The 25208-nt window shown below is 40.4% G+C and overlaps 1 protein-coding gene across 4 annotated transcripts in view; it reads right to left on the minus strand.

Annotated features, from left to right (window-relative positions):
• The window catches only part of syt7b (synaptotagmin VIIb), a 105852-nt gene that overhangs the window by 29399 nt on the left and 51245 nt on the right, over positions 1–25208 (minus strand). For 3 of the 4 annotated variants that reach the window (XM_058628815.1, XM_058628813.1, XM_058628814.1), the window contains exons 2-6: positions 22700–22803; positions 14203–14282; positions 12933–13067; positions 9885–10082; positions 3596–3943 (exon numbers count right to left, since the gene is read on the minus strand). In XM_058628815.1, coding sequence (XP_058484798.1) covers positions 3596–3943; positions 9885–10082; positions 12933–13067; positions 14203–14282; positions 22700–22803 — 865 coding nt within the window. The remainder of the gene's footprint in view (positions 1–3595; positions 3944–9884; positions 10083–12932; positions 13068–14202; positions 14283–22699; positions 22804–25208) is intronic. The other variant, XM_058628816.1, reaches the window with a different exon arrangement.

Raw genomic sequence — 25208 nt, forward strand, 5'->3', positions numbered from 1 at the left:
ACTGACTTGATGTATTAATCTTATCTGAAGTACCTATGGACTTGGTGTCTATTTAAAAAAGTCTTTACTACAGTGGATACAATGTGATATTCATCATCACTGAGCCTATAATACATGAGCATTTATTAAAAACATCCATACAATGTTTTTGCTTACACTTCTGTGTTCAAATATATGAGATTCAATAATGCAACATTGAACAGTGTGAGCAAGAATCCATCCTCAGGAAGGTTTTTAATCCACTCCAGATATAGTGGTTATTAGATATTTTGAATACAATGAATATCACAGGGAGAAAAGAAGAGAAACACTGTTGCCATGGCTTTATCATCATCTGAATATCAGTTTCACAGAAAAATACAGCGAAAGAAAGCCGACGTCTATAAGAAGAGTTTGGATTATTGGAGAGATAAAAGTAACACTAAGTGAAATGACATGCAGAGAAAAAAGAAAAGAAATGACCATTAAAAAAAGTGGCTTTACCAAAAAACATCTCATTGATTTACAGCGGTTATTCTCCCTCCCTAACATGCCGGGAGTCATTTAAATGACTTCCCACTAAAGAATGATGCGCCGTAAATTTGAGAAGCCAAGCAGTGACCTTAACAAATAAACATTTGGCCACGACTAACCTTGTAATTCACAGTTACAATAAAACAAGCCACATGCAGGCACAAAACTCTTCTTTCCTTTTCTGCGCCGATCCAAGGACATCCTTTATGTACGTTCTTTATTTAGCATTTTATGACACAAAGAGATCAAGGTCAATTCTCTAGTTTTTATAACGCCTTGGTTTGAATGCCACTTTGATGAGGCAAAGACTGAAAGAAGCTGGCTTCTAATGGAATAACAGGGAAGGTTAATAACTGACAACATGAAACCGTAATCAAGTATCTTTCAAAATGAGAAAAATGAAATCTTGTGATGATGATGATTACAAATGAATGATTGTGGACATTAGAAGTCGACTGATTCAAGGTTTCAGCTCCGAAAAGACATTTCGCAACATATTGGCATCAGGGATGTGCCGCCTCCACCCGTCATGTGGCTCTTAGCACACCATGCACAAATCATAGGTCACTGGCTATAACTGTTCAATGAAGGGCCACAAAATGATTTTTCACCCGATGATTAATGACAAAAACAGCTGTGTAAGGACTTCAGGAAACAATTCATGATTATATATAGAAAATATCAAGAACATGTGAGCTATAGAGGTGCATTGTTTATTTCTACAAACACACATGCAGTGCACGAACTACCTACAGCTAATGCATTCAAGGAACATTGCAAATTTCATCATTTCTGCAGTCGAATGTATATATTCTTGGATTATCATGACATTGACTGTCATTTTTCTTTTTTTTCCACCCTTGGCTGATTGATCATCTGTTTTTATTCTATCTGCATTTTAAAATCCACTGTCAGTCGACCTCTGGTACATAGCTCCCCAAAGTATATGCTAATGTGAACTGGATAAAAAGGGTTAAAGACTCCAAATCTTTTTTAAGGTACAATATTTTTGGGTCTCCCTAGTCTTCCCGATCTTCCCCCTCATCTCACTCTTCTGATTCATCCTCCCAGCCTGCCTGCATTTCTCTGGAGTGCATTACCGCCTTAAGCAACATCAACAAGAAGAAGAACATATTAGTCCTCCCGAAACAGCCGCCCATTAGGGATTTGTATTACCAGCATGGCAATCATCAATAACATGAACAGATGTGCATACGACCGTAAAAGACATGCACACTGGAAGTGGAATGCTCTGAAAATCACAACATAATGCCAGCTCTATTTATCTGAGACGCTAGTGCCTCGCTTGCCACAGTGACACGCTGAACACAAGTGGAAGGTGATGCATTAGGTTGGTCATAGCCCACTGATAGCAAACGCATAATATTCCCACTGCCCAGTTTCCCCCCTCCAGGGTCAACAACTGGCACGTTTGGTCTGCAGAGATTCATGAGGACAGTTGACAATGGGGGGATGCAACCTCCCTACGTATACTGTATGTACCCAGCTTTATTTCGACTGATAATTCCAAAGGGTCACTGGCTTGGAGACACTGTTAAAGGGAAGACATGCAAAACAAACCAAAAAAAAAAAAAAGTGCAGAGGCGTACAGATGTGGGAGAGGAGGATGTGTGCGAGTGTCGACGCTCACGGTCGCGGAGGGGGCGTTTACGTGCAGCTGCTGCTTTGTAGAGCACATAATCTGTAATCTATCGTTCAAGTCAAGTGGAGGAGGAGGAGGAGGAGGAGGAGAGTGCTCTCCGTGCTTCGTCCCTCAAACAATCTGTCGTCCTGCTCGGTCATGAATGGATCTGGAAACAGCTCGAGTGACCTTGGTAACTATTTCTTTTGAAGCGAGGTTTTTTTACGACTTTAATTGTAAAAGCAACAGGACTAATGTTCTCGATTTTGTTGAGTAGTGTACTTAGATTTGCCAACACCCTGTAAATCCATAGAAATCTGTGTTTCCATTTAAGGTAATGACCGTTTCCTCTCTGCTAACACTTCCAACCTAAAACCCCCTTGAGTTGCTTTGATAGATTTTGATCAGCGGTGGTGAAGACAATTCCCATGATCCCACACTGCATCCAGATGTCATCAAACTATGTCTTTTGTTGTGGTTTTCACTGAGAGACTCTTTTCAGCAGAGAGTACAGAGCATACTTTTAATAAATTGACTATTTACTATGTTGTTGATGCTGTTTTTAATGCTTTTCAGTTTCTGGTTTAGTGAGATCTGTACATTTGTTGTCTGTTTTTTTAATGTTTCTGTTTTCTTTTGTGCAGCAGATGAAATGTCCTTTTGGATATCAATGAAATTGAAGTTGAAGTTAAGGTTGATAACACTGGAGCTGACATGACATAATCAAAAAATACCTTTGAACATATACTAGAATCCTTTCAACAAACTCAAACATTTAAAAAATACATTTAAAATCAAGGTGCAGCGAGGAACAATGAAGGAAGAACTAACGTTACACTATTTGGGGGCAAAAGTACAGCTAATATCTTTAACATAGAAAAATCATGAGGTCGTCAAAAACAACAACTGTATATTCACAGTTATTTACTGGCTAAGAGTTGCATTACTTTTATAGGAAGTGACTGTGTTTACTGTAAATGTATAGTTATGCCACATGTGACTGTAATTTAAAAAAATTCTTCATAGGGGTTTCCAGTAATGGCCACAACAAAGACACAAATATGGTTATATTGTTCATTGCAGAGTGTCCAATTTAACATTTTCAGCATGAACGGTAATTCAAGGATAGATAATGTTAAGCTAATCTTAATGTATCACTGAGCAGCACTAATATCTTAAACACATGAGATTTTTGCAGTTTCCTCACCGTCCCGTTCTCGGACAAAAATGTGATTATTTCAGTTACGGTAAAAACTTGGTAAAAAATGTCTAATGTCAGCTGCCTATGATTTATTAATGGAGAGCTATCAGTGCAGTGTCCAATAATAACGTCCATGGTGCACATTGCATCACTGATGATAAAAGCAGCAGTTTTATCATCTATTCATTCTTTTTTTCTGAAGGATCATTTTACAGAGAATAAAACTTAATGACACTCACAAGAATGACTTGACGTCCAGCCCTCTGTGGCGGATCTGCTCCATCATGTGATCCCAGCTGCCCGGATTCGACCTTGATCGGCCAGTCCCTGCTCCTCTGTACCGGGAGGCTCCAGCCGGACTCCCCCGGACCCCCCGCGGGCCCCCACGGTGACCTCCCGCGCCTGGGCCCGTGTGAAGCTGGCCCAGGCTCTGCGACGTAACCGGGGGGTCGTTGGGACCCGGAGGGGGCTGGTGAGTGAGGGGCTGTTGGAGACTCTGTTGCCGGACCAGGGGCCGAGGGCGAGCCACGGCCGAGGACGGGATGTGCTCAAGGGTGGAGGCAGATGACAGGGAAGCGTCCCCGAAACTGAGCAGACACATGGGGGCACCAAGGGAGGAGATGGTTACAACAAGGCAGACACATTGGTGTTACGCTGGACTCACACATACGCGGCGAGAGCGTCCACTGAACGCAAATGTCAACTTTCTAAGCAGCAGCGCAAGCTTTGGCCAATCAAATCATCATATGCAAATATTCCAACACAGGTGCTAGCCAAGGTTTGTTGGACAAAGTGCAGTGGACCGTGGGCACAGCTGACTTGATGCTGCTCTGCTCACCTCTGATAGCTAACAGCAAGTGTCAGGTCTGCCCACTGTCAAGTGTTTAAAGCGCCGCGTACGTGGGAGTCCACCAGTAGAGCTCACAAGAGGACACGGCACAAGGCGCGACGACTTTTAAAGGACTTAGTATTTAGTAAGACGTGATTATGTTGATATTAAGTCAAAAACAAAGTGCAAATGAGTGAAACGTCCGTTTGTAGAGAATGTTCAAAGGAAACAGAAGAAGATCAATAAGAAAAAGGGGAAGAAGAAAAAAGAACAGCGATGATTATTATTCATCCGTACGTGTAGAATTTTTCAGACTTGTGTACGGATGGGCAGACATGCAGCAGTGTGTAAACACTCATTTATTCTCCTCCCAACTGGTGTAGCCTACAAATAAAGCGTCTGCTGTGGATTAAAGTTCAGAGTATAACTATCACTTAACCTGAGCCTGTATTTAAACACTTTCTGTCCCTCATTACCAGCCTCTACCTGTTTTTGCTTTGTTGTCTTTTGCTTCCACCCGTGTGTCTCCTGGGTCCCGTACACGCCTGCTTCTTTTCCCACTCTTCCCTTTTACCTTTGTGCCTCGGAGCTGAACTGCTCTCTATCTCCTCCGTCCATTCATCTTTTCCTCACCCTCAGCTCTCCCATCAATCTACCTCCACACCCCCTCGAATCACTGTTCTTTAAGTCTGCTCCCTAATTACCGGTCTGCTACTCTTACAATCATGTAATAGTGCTTCACCCCTTATCCTCCCCTCAATCACCGCTCTGCCTGATGACTGTAAGCTTGTGCTGAGCAGCTCTGTCGGGAGCTAATGCTGTGAGGGAGGATTTACAGCCTGGACCCGGGTCGCGGTGTGTTGGACGCGCTCTTCAGCGTTAACTCTGCTCTGACTCTGCTGGGGATCCGGGAGACAAACCCCCAGTGAACAGCACAGAAATGGAAGCAGGATCTAGTAAATACAGGAAAGAGCTCATTTACATCTCCGGTTTCTCTCATACATGCCCAACAAATTACAGGCCACTGGAGTCCCTGTCGAAGACAGGCCTTTAAGTGAATGTTTACTTGTGTATAATATTCGACTGTGAATTGCTATATTGCTGTTTTCTGTTGAGCAGATTAAAGTTTCCAGAGGTCAAAGTCTCCTTCACTTCCTGCATCAACATTCCGAAGCGATTGGGTCGGGCCTGGATTGAGGCTCCCAGTGGAAATTCAATATCAGCTTCTTTGATTAAAAGTCAAAGATAAAAAAACCCCTGTTCATAAAAATCCAAAGATGTTAAAGGTTGCGTAGCATTTACAGTCACACCTCATTTTACAAGCGACTAATACCTCAAAAACTATACGTCCGTACTCATTTCCGTCATGTTCTGCTGCTGAAACAGTCTACGGGTGGTACAAAGACCAGGGAATTGGGCCCTAAACTCACAAACAGGAGCACAACTGAAGTCACCTTGTGTGTCCCCCAAGAAGTTTCACAAAATTCCACATCTACACTGTTCCAAATGAAAATTCTTCAAAGTTTACATGAAATCTGAGATTAAAGTCAAAATTCTGAATCAAAAGACTGACTTCTGACTACAATCTCAGAATTCTGACTTCAATCTCAGAATTCTGATATTTTATTTTATTTTAGAATTCAGATTTTTTCCTTTAATCTCAGAATTCTGAGATTAAATAAAAAGGTCTGAGAAAAAGTCAGAATTTCTTCTCAGACCTTTTTATTTAATCTCAGAATTCTGACTTCAATCTCAGAATTCTGATTTTAATCTCAGAATTCTGACTTTAATCTCAGAATTCTGACTTTAATCTCAGAATTCAGATTTTTTTATGATAGAATTCTGATTTTTTTCTTTAGTCTCAGAATTCTGACTTTTTCTCAGACCTTTTTATTTAATCTCAGAATTCTGACATTTTATTTTAGAATTCGGATTTTTTCCTTTAATCTCAGAATTCTGACTTTTTAAAATCTCAGAATTCTGACTTTTTAAAATCTCAGAATTCTGACTTTAACCTAAATTAATCTAATGTAATAGGGTTACATACAAAACCAACGCAAAGAGGAAGTAGATGTGAATTCTCCCTCAGATGTGCCTGGGCTATGTAAACCTTAAAAATGTTGTCCTTTAATGTCACTGAGTCACAGTGTCACAAAAGCCAGCGAGTGTTTGAGATTCTTCCAACAATGTCAATAAAAAAGTTATCAAATCTCCATTTACACATACAGACAGCTATATAAAATGTTACTGACTTAATGAAAAATTCAATACATTTGAAGCTCATGATTCATGGTGGAATTAGGCTGGACGTCTGGGAGCCGGTCTGTGTGCTAATAAATTGTCCAGTGTCATAAAATTGGCTGAACTAAATTTAAAAAAAAAAAAGGGTTCTCAATTGAATTGACCTGTGCTTTCTGATACTGTACATCTGTTCTGTGACTGTATCTATCGTGCGGCACCAGCTATTCACACTATACCCTGAACATGAGCTCGCTTCATACACCGTGTCAGATTACTCTCATATCGGGCTATTTTCACATTTTCTTCTTGCCTGAAAGTCAATTAAAATGACTGTAAACCTTGAATGATTGCATAATTAAGGGAAATTGAGGAGGGTAAAAAAAGAAGAAAAAAAAAGATCAAGTAGTCAGGAGTCACAGAGAAAAGGGGGATGGGAGAGAGAGGGAGGGAGGGGGAAGGAAAATGGCCTAAAATAGAAACCAATTCCAGAGGAGAAACGGATATTCAGCCAGATTTGAGTTAAAAAGGGCAAGAAAAGAAGTGACAGAAGTGAAGAATAACAGTCAAATTAGATTTAAGTCCAGATATTCTATACTGAAATCCTCACAGGTCATCTACTGCACCATCATAAAACTCATTATTCCATTATTTGAGGAAGCAGTTTTTAATATCAACAGTTCAATCAAGTGGCATGTAGTCCATTTGTTTTTTTAATACTAAAAATGATATTTTGTGTTCCGTTTCAACAAGGACGAAGTTCACGAATACAAAATTGGCAAATAAAGAATGAATGGCGGAGTGACATTAACTGTGAACCCTCAGAACGCAATTTTTAATTAATCATTCAGCTGAATCTTCTAACTGAGTTGCGGCAAAACACTAAAGACGATGGATACGTCGGCCTTTTTGGTCTGTGTTGTTTCTCACGATACTTTCCCTGCTTTGTTTTCAGCTTCTCCGTGATCGTTGCTATTTCTGTGAAACACATGATACTTTTAAAACCTCCAGTTATCTGATTAAATAACAACAATAAGACAAAGAGAGGTGTGACTCAGTGAAGGCTACTCAGTTTCCATCTAACTGGATTCACTTTAACATTATTTCTTCTACATCCACAGAAAATGTCATAGACATTCATTCTTTACTTTTTTCGAAGGTTCAGTCCAGGTAAAATTATACCGCATTCAACCATTTTGCAGGAAAGGTATGTTTGTTTTCTTATGAATCAATGTTCTGATAAAACTGCTCTCCTGCTGTTTATGCAACAGCTTGATCCCGGTTTAAAACGTGGATGAATAAACAAGCTGTTTCCGGAAAATCTTCCTTTATGAACAGCTGCTTCTTTTGAAATTCTTGAAACTGCTCGACTGCGGAAAATTGGCGCTTGTATAGGAATATTATGACTGTGTGAATTCACTGGGACTGTGCTGACGTAAAAATGATACGTCAGCACATGGTGGCCCGTAAGTCATGGGCCACCATTAGATTTCCAATGCACTGGTGAAATTACCACGTATCATTATTTCTCCATCTCTTTATTAGAATACATCCAGAAAATACAGGAAGTATATGCAGTATTAAAATATCAGAAATCTTCTTTAGTTTATTTTATTGTCACAGTGTAGTCGATACAATGAAATGCATTTGACACCTTCTCATCCCTCTAATCACAAAATTCAATAAATAGTTAATAAAGTACAAGTAAAAATTCAATAAATAATTGAAATGTAGTGGAAAAGCTCCAGTGCAGAATTTCTATCGCCCCCTGTGGACTTCTGAGCTGTCTCTCTCTCTCTCACTCACTTCGCCTTCAGTTGTGCAAGACATTCCATATTTGTTCCTACAATACTTTGGTGAGTTATCTGTGGTACATCTGACTTTTAACATAATGTTACTTGTCCAGACTGCATCCAGAAAACTTAGAGAAGACCACAACCACAAAATTGTGATTCAGCCATGGCAACTGCTCGCAGCTGTCTCGCTTCCCTATTCCCCAACTAAAATGTGTCACTCTGAGTGCAGCATTTAAAACAGCACAAAATTAGAAAGATTACAGAGCTGCACAGACATAAAGTCACAATTTTGCATGTGCAAGGCCCACAACAAACGTTTACATCGTACTGTAAATGCTATTTGTTGGCGAGAGAGTTCTTTATAATGGAGAGACTTTAAGGGTTACTCGTGCATCACAGGGACACCCTGCCAAACAGCTGGCAGCAGAAATAGCTTCATCTGTGTTTGACAGTACATGCGTACGGAAGAGGATTAGGGCCATAGAGGAAAAAAAATATTTGAGTTGTGACTTTAAACTCAGAATGCGGACTTTATTCTCAGAATTCGGACTTTATTCTCAGAATTCTGAATTTAAACTCAGAATGACTGACTTTAAACTCAGAATTACTGACTTTAATCTCAGAATTCTGACTTTAAACCTCAGAATGCTGACTTTAACCTCAGAATTACTGACTTTAAACTCAGAATTCTGACTTTAATCTCAGAATTCTGACTTTATTCTCAGAATTCGGACTTTATTCTCAGAATTCGGACTTTATTCTCAGAATTGACTTCTGACAAAAAATCGCCAATGGACATCTGCCACCCTGTGTTTCTCAGAATTCTGAATTTAAACTCAGAATTACTGACTTTAAACTCAGAATTACTGACTTTAATCTCAGAATTCTGACTTTAACCTCAGAATTACTGACTTTAACCTCAGAATTACTGACTTTAAACTCAGAATTACTGACTTTAATCTCAGAATTCTGACTTTAACCTCAGAATTACTGACTTTAACCTCAGAATTACTGACTTTAAACTCAGAATTCTGATTTTAAACTCAGAATTATTGACTTTATTCTCAGAATTCTAAATTGATTCTCAGAATTCGGACTTTATTCTCAGAATTCTGAATTTAAACTCAGAATTACTGACTTTAAACTCAGAATTACTGACTTTAAACTCAGAATTACTGACCTTAAACTCAGAATTCTGACTTTAACCTCAGAATTACTGACTTTAATCTCAGAATTCTGACTTTAAACTCAGAATTCTGATTTTAAACTCAGAATTATTGACTTTATTCTCAGAATTCTGACTTTATTCTCAGAATTCTGACTTTAATCTCAGAATTCTGATTTCTGACCAAAAATCGCCAATGGACATCTGCCACCCTGTGTTTCTCCCACCTGCATGTAAAGGGACTCTCACCAAATTGGTCCTAACAGGGTACCCATAGTTCTAATTTCTAGTTCTTAAAGTCAGAATTCTGAGATTAAAGTCAGAATTCTGAGAATAAAGTCAGGACTCAAATATTATTTTCCTCTGTGACCCTAATCATCTACCGTACCATTCATGATGCTTCTTCAAACTCGCACCCGTCTTTTGATATCCACACCATGCTGCTGTGTTGTGCCCACTGTTGCCCCGCCCCCTCCCCTCCATCACCATGCGTCACTCACTTGCCAAACCGCAGACCTCCGGCATGCATGTGGCTCTGGATGGTCTGCCAGCGCCCAGCCTTGCTGCCGCCCGTCACCATGCTGCGAATGCTGTCACTGCGACTGGGCCCCTCCCCAGTCGCAGAGCACGCGCCCCCGCTGTCGCTGGGCCCCAGAGAGGGTCCCGCACCGCCCTGCCCACCCTTATCCACTGCCCCGCTGGGAGGAACAGCGTGGCGTGGGTCAGAGACAAAAGAAACACGGACAGACAGAGAGAACGGACCAGGAAACAAGGAAACAAAGAAAAGAGAGAGAGAGGAAGAGAGGGGGGGACAGACGAGAGACAGACGCACAGACGTACATGGTCGGAGAGCAAAAGGATTGTTAGTAAAGTTTGTTAAACACAGTGGCAACTCCTGTTTAAAATGTCCGAGCTTCTCTTCAGCGAGACAGTCGGTAAATTAAGCAGTGAAGATGTCTGAGCTGATATTCATGTGTCGGGGAAATGAAGGCCAGCGTGGAATACTCACTGGAGGTAACTTCTCAGACGGAACCTCAGACTCCAGGGGCGGGAACTTTGACTAAATGAGGACATAATTGCACAACACGACAGTTGCATCGCAGGACAACGTCGTCAACGACAAACAAGACACAAGACGATGCACGTGCATACCTGGTTACGCTTTGGTTAAACGTATATTTATTCCCCTTATGCAAAGCACCGACTCAGACTCTTACTCTCTCGTTCATCTGCTGCCACATACGTCGGAAATGCCACAATTACCGGCCCATTAAATACCGTTCGAACGTAAATTATTCCGCCAATAACATAATGCGGCGCAATAACAACAGCGATCGCAGCCACTGATTTTACAGTCATTTGAATGTCACTGCACAGATAGATTGTAATTGATCTCCCTGTGGTTAAGAGCAGTCGAGTAAGATGTAATTAGGGAGGATAAGAGTGAAAAGATTCACTTAATACCTCACAGGTGTGTGTGTGTGTGTGTGTGAGATGCATCCAAGTGATGGAAGAGAGGTTGATATGAAACTGACATTTTCCCCCATCCATACACTTAATTGCAGCCCTGTAGACAATGGGTAGTGGCACTATTTTTGGAACAGGGCTCGGCGGACTCGGCTCGGGAGGTGAGTACTCACAGTAGGAGGAGGAGGGATGTGACAGAAAACACAGAGCGAGTGGACGGAGAAGGAAATTAAAAAAAAAAAAGGGGAAAACAATGAAACGCAAACAACCACATTGAAGAAAAAGTTTCATATTTCTCAAGATATTTTGGGAAATATGCTTATTGGCTTCTCGGGGGAGGTTAGATGAGAAGGCTGACACCAGTCTTACAGATGATTGCTTTTTAATAAGCTGCAAACAACATGTATTATATATATAGATATATATCTATCTATATATATATATATAAGATATATGCTGTATGTGTATAAATTCACACTTCTACAAGGTTAGTTAAGAGCTGGACATTGATAGAGTCTCATTTATTGTTACCTGGTAATTAATCATTTTCAAGTCGTAATTGCAAGATCACAAATGCTGTAATTTAGGAAATGCAATTATGCCGCACTTCTGACTTAGGATTTCCACTTTATTGTTCAATAAACGCCATCTTTTCCCCGCACAACACATTCTCCTCCAAATCATCCAGCCCGACGGGCAATTGGCGGCCTTGTGATAAAAATAAATTCCAGCTCATTCTCCACATGCAACAGCAGCAAACTGTTGCTTTTGGAGTAACACGGTAGTCGGACCTTGTGATGAGATAACGCTGATCAACACAAGCTGCCGGCTGCTTTGGTGTTTGATGAATGGCGCTGTATAAGACTGGCGTCACCCGTTCACAGATGAAAGACAAATCGTGGGAATCATCAACGACAACAGTCAAACCTCTGCAGAAGGTAAGTGTGTGTCTAAGATCCCGAGGAGCAGATGTGAACACTTGGAGTTGAGAGACTGTGTTGCAATAAGGGGCACAGAGGTTCAGGTGAAACAGTGAGATATGCTCTCTGAGGGTTTGTCTGTCTCCATGGTAACACCCCATGGGTTGCAGGTAAGAGGTAAAGAGGGTCTGATGAGGTGAGCAGGGCTGTAGGAAACTGTGCTTTTTAACTTTCCCATGACCTGGACACTGACACAATATAACGCAGATAAATCATAAAGTGGTTTTTTCCACTGTCGATGTTTTCACTTCGACTGAGGCATCGTTTTCAGTCGGTCGCATCTCTATCTGGTGCTGCGTGACCTGCAGCGCATACTAAACACCACCGTACTGTGGACATGCACGAGGATTAGAAGGGATGAGGGGGACACGTCTGCTGAAAGACACGTCGCCACGCCGCATCACAGAGAGAGCCTCTTGGACTGTTAAAGGCACAGTGTGTAAAATGAGTTGCATGTAGCAGGTGAACATCTCTCCCTTACTGGTCCAAAATGATGGTTCCTGCAGAGCCGGCCGTGCTCCTGATGTAAATATAAAAGGCTCATTCTGCAGAAATGAGGTAATTCAGGTCATTAATTATCTTTTCCTTCCATTTCCTACCACTTTATTCTCCACATGAGGGTCACGGGGGGTGCTGTGCCAATCTCAGTTGACATAAGGCGATGGGCGGGGTATAACCTACACCTACAGTCCATTTTAGAGTGTCCAATTTACTTAATCCCCATATTGCATGTTTTTGAAGCCAGAGAACCTAGAGAACATGCAAACTCCATGCAGAAAAGCCCTTGTTCCGACCGGGTCTTGAACCCAGGTCTTCTTGCTGCAAAGGCAAGAGTGCTAAAAAAATAATAATTCACCTAAATTTTACACACTGAACCTTTAAAAGTGACATTTTCACTGATTAGAGCAGTATAATATTTTGCGTCACATTTAATGCAGACCAATAGCTAATTGCACCAATTTGGCGTGCGCAAAATTATAATGTTTTTGTTTTTTATGTCAGTGCAGCTTTGTGGAGGGTTTTCAAGGTGCACTCAAGTCCGTGTTCACTACAGCCCTGCACAGACAGAGAGTTCCCTTACCAGCCAGGACTGAGACTCACTTGGGTGTGAGGCGAGGGTCTCCGTAGGGGGCATAGGGAGACATGTTCAAGAGGAACTCCTTGGGCGGGTAGGAGCTCCACCTCTGCTGCACATTGCTGCTGTCGTTGTTATTCCAGAAGTCTCTGTCTAGATCGCTGTGGCCAAAGAGTAAGAGAGAGAGGGAGAAGTGAGGCAGGAAAGAGCGGCAGATAATCCAAAGACGGTTACAAAGAAGTCAAAGAGAGACGAAAAAGTTAGAGAACTGTCTCAGCAATGAATGTAAAGGTCAGGGAGAGACTTAAATAGGAGCAATAAGGTCTATAAAGTTGTGTTGTGAAACTGTGGACACCTGAACTTACATAATAGATACTTTTGTTCATAGAACCTATATAAAAATGGACATGGAAAATTGAGACCCAGGACAGCTGGTTGCAAAAAGAACTCTATTTGAATAAGAGCTGCTATTTATTGATTGATTTAATAGAACATGATGTCTTCCGAGATTAAAGTCAGAATTCTGAGTTTAAAGTCAGTAATTCTGAGTTTAAAGTCAGAATTCCTAGTTTAAAGTCAGTAATTCTGAGTTTAAAGTCAGAATTCTGAGAATAAAGTCAGTAATTCTGAGATTAAAGTCAGTAATTCTGAGTTTAAAATCAGTAATTCTGAATTTAAAGTTTGTTGTTAGTTTCCGAAACATTGCACAGTTTTCTTTTTGCCTCTGTCAGAAACTTCTCTATTATCCAAACCTTGTCACCAGTGTAGATTTTATTGTGGCACGTCACTTAAATGAGTCCGGGTTATAGCGAGACCAAAAGTTCCGCCTGCTAAACTTTAGTCAGGACTTTTAAAATGTGGACACTGTATGATTGGCATCTAATATTGACCAATAGGAGCCTGGTTGTAGGTGATGTTTAACTTCCAGTTTAAATAAACTGACAGGGCTGTGCATAATTTAAGATATACGATAAAAGAAAGAATAGAAATATTAGTCACTCAAGATGAGCAGATAAAAACAGACCTTAATGGGTGTTTACAACCTAAAATGCTCTGCAATAGTGTTTCCAGACTCTTTTTTTTTTATGTATCTGAAAGAGTGAAGCTGGTTTAGCAATGTTTTTACAAGAGACTATAAAGAAGTAACTTTTGGAGTTTGCAGACAGAGAAATATGACCATGCAAAACCGTTCAGAGATGAAGCAAATGGCAGAAATGGCTGTTAAAAATGTGATTCTATCATCTCATCATAGATCATTACCATATGCCACCATCTTACACCCTTCCTGACACCTACTTGATGGCTTTATTTTCCCCTCGACCTCGCACGGATTCTGGAGAACTCGCAGCTTCCACCCAGGGCTTATTCCGCTTCCCCTGCAGACAGACAGAGACAGAGAATCATGGAAGGGGGGGGGGGTGGACGCGTCTTAAAACCGGGTCTTGATCATGGTTTACCACAACAGGTTTGCAGCTGAAGGCCTCATTAAAGAGGCTTTAGAAAAGCATCAGACTCGAACATGTAAAATATGATAAATGAGGAGAGAGCAACAAATTGGTTTGATGCCAGGGCTAGAGCCAGCTTTGAGACGTGACGAGGGACCACTTCACCACAATGAGATGCAAAAAACAACACAGATTCTGCACACAACTGTGATTTATTACAACATTTCTGGCCCCAGTTGCTGCACACACTTTAGCTCCTTCACACAAAAGAACTACACATGTAATATGTCTTCTCCTGAATAGCTAAAATTGTACTTAAAGGGGAAAAAACTGGTTCACACTCACTTTTTTTTTTAAACTGAAAACTGACGTTTGTGTTGCTTTGCAAAGCGTTTACTCTCTGCACCAAAGCCCATAGAGAAAATCAGTGATTTTACGTCGCAGCACACATGAGTTGTTTATCCACTGCTGCCTCCCTCACTAAATTCCAATGTGTTCTTTTGTGACTTGTGTGTTTGCAACCGCGCACTGAAATGTCATTAAGTGACACAAAGTTATCAAATGAGTGGGTAGTAGACCAGCAGCTCTTGTGTTCCTGCGACCTAAAAACATCGTGTTTTTCAATGGATTTTGGTGTGGAGAGCGAGCCGTTTACAAATTACAGTTTTCAGTCAGAGAAGTCTGTCTAATGGTGAGATATACAGTACATTCAAACAAGATATAAGTCAGTACCTCATAGATCCACACTTCCTGTAAACTGTAAAACTTAGTTGTTGGAAATACTTGAAGGAACAATACTGTTAGGGTTTAAAACACAACAAGGATGGGTAATAAAAGGAATTTATACACAAATTAAAAAACGCTTTCAAGGAGGATAAAAAAAAATCTAGACTCAAAAAAACTGGACTTATATTGGTGACGTGGTTCTTGGATGTCAGGACTGAGACGCAAGACAGACATAAATGAACATGAGGTATAGGGGAGCACAGGTGAAACCAATGAGGGGTGGGGTTTGGCAATCTCAATGGAGGGAAAAAAAATCACACAAAGGGAGGAAGTTGGGATCTGGAAACAGAGGGTACCAAAATAAAACAGGAAGTGCATGACACGACTGGACATGAGTGACTTTAACTAAACATAAAGAGACATATATTAACATATTTGACGAGACATAGCAAACACAGCTGCACCGTGTATATTCCAGTGTTGCAGTGTTATTATTGGGGGGAAAATCAACTGTATTTACAGCATTTGCTATTTTTTTTGCCCCTTAATAAAAACTGAAACAGGATCATTTGCAAATATTTGCATTAAGCAAACGAGCAAACTAATGGACAGTTGCTTTCAGCAGAGCAATCTACAGCAGTAACAGTGATTGACCCCTGAGTTTTATTGAACTCTTGAGGGTGATAGCGCTCTTACGTTGATGTTTTTCTTTACTCTTCTTCTCGCTATTGTGTTTTTATCATTATAACCTCAACACTAGAGCACATTAGCCATGCAATTAGGGCTAAATAAATAGCATTCCTCAACCTGCAGTGAGTAAAAATTACACTTAGTAGTCAGTGGCAACGGAAATCTCCTCAAATACCTGAAGAACCACGTTTGCATTTTAAAGCCTATGTCAAGCAACATGCCCTGGCATACACTTTCACTGTATTGTACAGAGCTAATTAATAAATAAATAAAAATTATAAGAGCTAATAAAGCAATATTAAACATCCTGCTCGAGTTTTCCTGACACGGCCAAAGCAAAGCAGACTGAACCCAGGCAAGATCTAATAACAGAGCAGACACAGAGTGAAATGAGGCAATGCAGTGATGCTATGAATCAAAAAAAAAAAATGTGCACATTTGTACATCCGTTGGAGCAAGACACGAAATTAAATTTATGAACTTGAAAATGATTCAAATATAGACACTTTAACAACAATATCGTCAAATGTGCACCTTCTATTCGGCAGGTTAAGCAGCTGCATCGGGTGGTGTAGTCAAATCTACAGCGTATGACTGTTTCACTTTGTATGATTTAACAATAACATAGCCGACATATTCAAACATGCAGGCGGTTGTGTTTTTATTTGAAAATGGCATTTTTTCAGAGACACGAAATCAGCGCCGAGATGAGCATTTCAGCAATCTGCATCCACACAAACACCTATGATGATTTTCCACATGTCGACACTGTCAGGGCTGTAATGAAGAAGATACTGTGGGTGTAAATAAAACGGAGAAGTGCAAGGGAAGGGAAGAGTGAGGTCAGGGATGTTCAGCTGCAACTTTATGGTCATTTTACACACTGTACCTTTAATGAAGGTTGAGCAGCATCACACCTGTCACATGCTGACCACAATGATCCAGTCATAAAATACAGGTGTGGACGCCTTTAAGATCCAATCACTCAGACCACATTTTGGAGGTCGTCTCACACCAGGCACACTGAAGCCCCGCCCACTCATCAGATCCACTCCAGTTACATAATGAACTGAGAGTAGTTTTAACACTTCTCGGTGTTTCTCATGCATTGATTTATTCGCGGTGCCCTGCCACATTATCAACATTGGCAGCCACGTATTGATTTGCTTTTCTGTTTCTACTTCAAATGAGTAAATAATAATGAATTATTTGTGCAGCGCATTGATTCGCTCTCGCTCAACCCCTCCCTACTCTGTTCACTCTATCCACCTCTTTCACTCGCTCACACACACAAATGTACATCTTTGGTCTTTGGAAACAGAAGTAATAGTACATGTTTATATGCATGCAGAGAAAGGAAGTCAGTACATGATCACTCAAGATGCATCTAATTCCAAAACTGACATAGATCAGGGGGGTCAAACATACAGTCCACCAGCCAAAACTGGCCCACCAGAGGGTCCAATCCGGCCCACAGGATGATTTTTTCTAATTTTAATTTTCATAAAATTCACAGTTTGTTACTGTTACTTAAGTACAAAATTCACGTATCTGTTCATTACTTTATTTATTTTCTAGCAACTTTTTTGTTACTCATTACTAACAAATAAAATCAGAAGAGGAGGAAGAAGAGTTGGTATTATGGTCTGTATTTATCCAGAGTCATGATGAGCTGCTTTACGCTACACTTTTCACCCATTCACACGCTTCAACGTGTTTTGCTCAAGGACACATATAGACTATAGGAGAGCCGGGAATTGAACCCATATCCTTCCAGTTGAAAGACAACTCGCCTTACCACTGAGCCACCATGGCTCAATCCCAACGCCTCACTCCCAACTTCCTACATTTGATATCAGAAAATGACCTTTGATACTTAGTTAAAGTAATTGTCATATACTTTAAAAGTCATTTACTGGTAACATACTTGTACTTTTATTCAAGTATCCCTTTAAGGTACTTTATACAAGACTGGTAAATGGTAATATTGCTGAAATTGCACTTATTTAACCTCAGTCATTTTGAGATTGGAGGTTTGTTCATCATTTGTTTTGTAAAAAAGATACTTCATTAAAGTTGTTATGCTATTATTTTACTGGTCCGGCCCACTTGAGATCAAACTGTGCCGTTTGTGGCCCCCGGATTAAAATGAGTTTGACACGCCTACTCCAGATCTTCCACCTACATATAGCTGTTATTTGGCCAGCATATCTCATGCTCGGTTAAATAAACCTTTAAAATGTTCTGTTTAATCTGTAGCTGGTGGTTTCTTGGGGTGTTGGGAAGAGGGAATCTCCTCTTTCATGTGCCAATCAATCCTGGTCATAACAGAAGGCAACGTGTGGTTCTTGAAGATGATGGACCGCTTATATGGTGCCCCACGTATTTAACCTGTTGTGGGGTTAACATGCTGCCATCGCAAATCAATACGATTTCATGAGTAAATGGTGTTGAGCTCTCTGTAGAGCGACGTCAGGACTGCATCGTAAGTGGCCATTAAGTGTGTTGTAAACCAGCTCCTTGGATACGATCGATCCACTTTCTTTCAAATCATCGTTCTTCTCTGGAAACGTGATTTGTTTCCAACATGTATGTGTGAATAATAGAACAATCCAAATTAGAAGTATGAATGGACCCTTTGCCATTCAAATTATGGCGTTGACAAGTGAAGCGAGCTCCTGTGGAACTGCATGTTCAGTCATGTCACCACATGCTTCCGAAGAACCACTTCTGAGTGTGTTTTTGTGATCGACACGTTCAGCAGACACTGGGTTCACACCTGTGCTTAGTGCTCTCCACTTGTGATTGGATCACTCGAGACAGATGTTACTACCAGCGTCTTAAAACAGCTTTTCAGTCACAGACAGGTGATATCTTTTCTTTTCTTTTTTTTATTATCCAACTGTTTTTATTTATTTCTAACACATCCACAACCTGCTCTATTATTTATCCTCTCATATCTCATGTGTCCAGCTCAGGACAATCATTTTCAGCAGAGAGCACAGCTCTGGGTCTGACCTGATGCTCGGCGTGTTAAGCCACTGCACTGTAAACACACACACACACACAGACACACAGAGGACAGGGGAAAAATATTAGAATCTGGGACTTAGAGAGGGATGTGTTTTCAGCGGTCATGAGGATGCTATCAAGTGCGGCTCATCTATCATTAAACAGAATGATGGAGAGGGTGGAGAAGGTACAACGTTGAGAGAGTGTGGGAGGATGTGAAACAGAGCGAAGGAGCAAGAGGATGAGGAGGAACAGGAGCATGTCACTGTGATGACAGAAAAAAGAGTTTAAAATTGAATGCAGAATAGTAACGATGGAAGTTACAGATACAACGTGCGGATGTCGCAGGTATGAGTAGAGCAGGAAGGGTTTCCCTGCTTTTCCTCTTGAGCTTCCTCCCAAATCCTGCTGTTATCATGTTTGTCACACACCTGAATGATTAACAGCATCTTCTCCTCCTCCTGCTTGTCTCTCTGTGGCTGTTTGCATCCCACTCCCCCTCCAGCCCCTCCCCCCATCTGTGTTACACTGCCATAGAAAGAATAAATTGATTGAGACCAGCTTCATCACTCCTGAAGAAAATGCTTTTTTTTTCTGTACCATGGTCAGAAATGCACCATTCATATTTTTGACGTATCACACGAGTAAGTGATTTATCTCTTATATTTTAATCACACAAAATGTTGACTTTACCGATGTTATCTCGTGTCGATGCTGACAAGGGCCTCAGTGGTGCACACACCGCCCCACAGAGGGCTGTCAACGTCATCGCATCGGGGCAGTGTGCCTCTCAGGCTCGGTTTAAGTGGCTACATGCAAAGAAATGTAAGATGAGAAGTCATAAAATTATCATGGTATCTCATCAGAGATTAAGGAAGCATGTTCAAATGCAATACAGCCAGTATATGCACATAACATGGTTTGGCTAAATCAGGCAGGCCAACGTCCTGCAGTTTTGGTTTTATAATATTTTTTATTTATTTATGGCTAAAGAGGGACTCGGACAGAAAATCGGTCTCAATCATGTGTCAAGGGTCCTGGGTTTGAAACCCATCTGTGACAGACAGATTCATGCATGTTATTTTTTCCACTCCTGCGTGGCTTAGATTTGGTCACATTTCCATTTAAAAATGCTAATTGTGACAATGAAAATGAAAATGATTATAAAACTGTTGCATTTGCAAGGGACTTTTACTGTTTTTAAAAAGGTCTGAAGGGACCATCTTCACATTATCAAACCTGGCCCTCTTTTTAAAAACGTTTGGACAGCCTGGAATTAAATGTTAATAAGTCAATTCAACGTGTCTCTTAATAAACTTTGACTCGAAGATTCTAGATTAAAACATCATTTACCAAGACAGCAGTCCACATATATACAGAATTCATACTTTCATACTGTTTATCACCTTATAATCTCTAACGCAATAGCTGCTTGTCATGGGGATTCACCTGATGTTGGCAGTAACTCCTCACTCAAACTCACCTAATGTCATGTACATAAATAATTAAATGTTATTTGTCTCCTGTTTAATCTCAGGCTGGACAGAAAAGTTGGACATTTCCTGCTGTGTCTTCTGTTTTTGTTGTTTATTTATATCTTGGGGGTACGACGGAGTAGTAGGGCCACATTGAGGGGGAAAAAACTTCACAGTCTTCAAGAATAAAGTCTTAGTTTACGAGATTAAAGTCGTAAATTTACAAATGTATTCTTGTTAATTTACGACTTTAATCTCATAAATTTTACGACTTTATTCTTGTTAATTTTACGACTTTATTCTCGTTAATTTTACGACTTTAATCCTCTTTAAAGAGATTAAAGTCGAGAGAATAAAATCTTAATTTACGAGAATAAAGTCGACTTCATTCTCGTGAATCAAGACTTTATTCTCATGACTTTAATCTCTTTAAAAAGGGAAAAAAAATCCCAGAAGTCGTACATTTACGAGAATAAAGTCGTAAATTTATGAGATCAAAGTTGTAAATTTACGAGAATAAAGTCGTAATATTCTAACCTGTTGTTTTAGAAGAGGAGAGCAAGAAAACACATCTTTTCCGCAGAAAGAACCAGGCGGACTCATTTTAACAACTCTCCTCTTCTAAAACAACAGGTTAGAATATTACGACTTTATTCTCGTAAAATTAAGACTTTATTCTAGTAAATTTACGACTTTTTTTCTCAATGTGGTCCTAATACTCCATTGTATGGGGGTAAGTGGGTGATAAGAAAAACAGGAACTTATACACTTCCTTTCACAATCACAAGACATTTTAATTGTTGGCCAAAGTTTGATCACTCTCTATTGAGCTGATGTTATGTCTCCTTCCTTGTTGTTTACTATAAAATAAAAAAATTAATGAATAGAATAGTTAATCATGTAACTTCCTTCCTTCCTTAGAACTATCTAAAACAAACTTTTTTCAATTTTAAAAGTAGGCTAAAAATGAATTGTTTTAATAAATAAGTATGTCTTTAAAGTTAAATTTGGAAATACAATGCTGAATATTTGCCACTCTTACTTTATGACAGATGTTACTGTATGAACATATAGTTTGAGACTGTTAAACAAGACAAAACAAGCAACAGGGAAATGTCACCTGATGTTTTTGGGAAACTGTGATGATATTTATGACTTTTACAGCCAAAAAGATTCACAGGGAACACAATCAATGGGATGAAAATCACTAGTTACATAGCTATTGTTAGTGACCTTCATTGTTAGATTTTTTTCCCCCAGTATGTGTTTATTTATCTATCCAGAGACACACAAGTTAATATAAGATAATGAAATGCAAGATAGAGAAGAGATGAGGACAATGAAGCGGAGAGAGAGAGAGATGAGAAAAGAGAGGCAATCCTGGGAAAATCTGTGATTTCCTCTCAGCGACACAGAGATAATGTGACAATGGGACCAAACCAAACCATTTAAAGGGAAAAGGAAAGTGACAAAATAGAAAGTAGGAGGCATTAAGGACAGACAAAGATACCAACAGTTGTTAATAGTGGAGTTCAGGCTTTTTGGTACAACAACTATTTACATTTTGTGCTCAACATATTTCATCCAGTGAGTATTTTTAAATTTTTTCCTCTTTTAATACTCAGCTTGTGTACTTTACTAACTGCTGTTGACTCACTCCTGAAACAGACACAGGTGAGCGACGAGAGAGCAGGACACGCTGAGGCAGTGAGGCAGGACAGCAGGACAGAGTTTAGGCAATGCCACCAGATTATAATATAGAGCAGGAATAACAGTTGCTCCGGTCGGAGCCATTAGCTCTGAATGACGCTTATTTGCATATGAATCATGAGCATGGCAGTGGAGGCTGGAGGCAAGAAGCCACGATGCACAAAGCCATGTTTACAGAGTGCACGGTTACTGATCGTGTTTACTGTCATGGCCAAACATGCTTGCTCTCTGTGGCCCCACTGCCAGCGAACACCAACAGAAAAAACATCAGTCAACAACAGCAACAACAACACCGCCAGAGCAGCGGCATTAAATCACTGTGTACATTCAACTCAAGGTCACCGTGTGATCAAAAGGGAAAAGCTTAACAGACGACGAAGAGGAGAATTCATATTCAGTGCCTACAACATGCGTTTTTAGCGTCTATTGTACTCATTGTTTCCATGTTTCTGAACAATACAGTGTGATGTAATTATTGTGTGGTTTTTTTTCGACCCTGTCAAGCAAAGTGACATCCCATTTGGAAGAGCTGCATCATTTTTATCTGCCGCCGTTACTGCTTGTCAATATATTCACCTCTTTATTTCAAGCAGCTGCGTTTGAAATGTCTGCCCGCGCCACCGAAACCACTCTGACATGCACCAGCCTGGCTGATATGATTTTGAGTGTGTGTGCGTGTGTGTGTGTGTGGGGGGGGGGGGGGGGGGGGGGTGAAAAATAAACACAGTAACTTACCAGTTTGCGCTGACACCAGGTGCAGACGCCACAGAGAGCTACCAGCCACACGGCACATACTACAAACGCAACAGACACCAGGAACACACTGAGAGACACTGAGCCTGAGGGAGAGAAAGACAAAGACGGAGAAGACAGAGACACACAGAGAGACCCATATTAGTATCAGTGCATCAGCTGCCCTTTTCGGAGATTTAAAGTTGACTTTAATGTTGCAACACATGCGACAAAACCCCCCCCCCATTTTGGCGGAATATAAAGATTTAATCAGTAGCGAAGCCTCTTGTGTTCCTTCCTTTCCCCATTCATCTATGTCATCTGTCGACTCAAACAGATATCGAAGGGGTGGAGGACAGAAAGACAAAGAAAATGTCCTCATGCTCATGTTTCCTGTGTGTATCAATATGAGCCGTGCACATGTCAGGAAGAGATTACATCACAGGGCCAGAAGTCATGCAATTACCAGCTTCCTATCGTGAATCCTTCACCAAATTTGTTTCCATCTCGACAGATGAAAACTTATTCCGGAGCCGCCCATTCCTCAGCTCCATTTCTTTCAATTACTGCCTCTCGACAATGCTGCTCATTCAGCTGTCTGCCAAGAAATTCAAAATGTCGTGGCGTGCTGGCTAAACAATGTTGACAAATGATAACTTCCTCTCGGAGCCTCTGCCTACCTTTTTATTCCTCTATTTCTCCTTTCATTTATACATGTTTTTTTTTTTTTCAATCTGAAAGGTTAAAGAAGTAGTTAACCCAACTTAAAGGCACAGTATGTAAGATTTATGTAAGATGGTGTTGCCTGTTGCGGTTGAAAATCTCTCACCTCACCCTTCCATTCCGAGCACGTAGGAGAACATTCATACAATACATACACTCAATATTCTATGTCTGTCAAAGGGAAATAATTGCACCTAAATCTTACACACTGGACCTTTAATCTGCCTTATCTACCAGAGTCCTTTACAGTTTTTTACCCCCAAAACTGCTCTCCTTATATTCTTCAAACGACACCTTTTAAACCAGTTGATTCATGGTGGATTCAAACAGAACTGACTTGCAGGCTCCCTGCTTTTTATGCACATTATTTTCCATATTTTCTCTATCTCTGCTCACTTTTAACGTTATATTAAATGTCCAAATATACTTAACCCTTAGTACACAGAGCATTTAGGCTGCTTTTTTCCCCCATAACTATGTTAAAATGTACAGTATACACACATAATTTATACTATACATGACAATCTGACCATTTTCACAAACTATATAAACACACCTGAACAAAAAGTACTCAAAATGTTTCAAATCAGATTAGAATTGATGAAAGTTGGAAACTTGGTTTATCAAACTTTGACTCAACATCACATAAGAAGACTGAAGAAAGCCTGACCTATAAACACACACCCCAGGATGTCCATATAAGGAGTTGTGCATGATTCCCACAGCAATTTCCCAAGGGTGCACCTGCGGCACAGATCGGCACTCTAAGGGTTAACAAAGAAAATAAGCTCTAACCGTTAAAACGATGTTGTCTTGTCTCAGTGCCATTCAGTGTTTAGTAGCAGAGAATCCATTGTTTCTTGTCATAAATACATAATCACCTCAAGGCTGACTGGCACAACACAATATAATATCCATCCTCCAAGACATTAGTTATTTAAGTTGTTTTTTTTATATGTGCAGTTCTTTTCACCTGTTTGATAAGATAATATTTTTGGCAATTAAGGTAACAAGACTGAATATTTCCCCCGCTACTTGCTCGCAACCTTCCAATTTGGCAACAGTGGGTGTGTTGTTTCTTTCTTTCAGAAGCATTTAAATGTTAACACATGGTGTTGCTGGGAGATTTATCTGAAATGTACTCCAGGAAACACAGCTGGAAAAAAGAACAACTTCTGTCAGACCCTTCAGAGGAGCGAGACCTCTGTCTGTGAACGACAGAGTTGAACCGCTTTTCACTGGGGATGTTATCAGCGGGATGGATTGATGATTTCAGCTATTAACTCACGAGAAACACTCATTTTCCACAAGACGAGGCATCTGGATATTTTACCTGGATAAAGAAAAACACATTAATTCAAGCTGCTAATACAGGGAATTGTCATTAGGATGCCATGAGACAACAGTTGGAGATGGTGGAGCTCTGACTCTCACTGCATTCAGATCTCACAATGATGTCCATTGACCACAATATAAAGAGCAATGTGTGGCCAACAACTCCTCTTTGGGAATACTGAGTAATAACCAAAACACTGTCACATGTCAACATGACGTATGCCCACAGGTGCATGGTCTCGCCTCACTCACACGCCTCTGATAAGCATTTGTCACAGAATTTTTGTCCGCCATTTTTTAACAGTAGAATCTACTTCTGAGACTCAAACTCTTATGACACTGTCAGCCTCCGAACAGTTATAGTCAACAAACTTTGCTAGCACAATGTTGCCGCCGCCGCGTGCTTCCCCCTTTGACAGGCTTGACGAAAACTGAATAACATCCTCCGTGCAAG

Source organism: Solea solea, chromosome 5 (genome assembly GCF_958295425.1).
Source record: "Solea solea chromosome 5, fSolSol10.1, whole genome shotgun sequence".
In the NCBI taxonomy this organism is placed as follows: Eukaryota; Metazoa; Chordata; class Actinopteri; order Pleuronectiformes; family Soleidae; genus Solea; species Solea solea.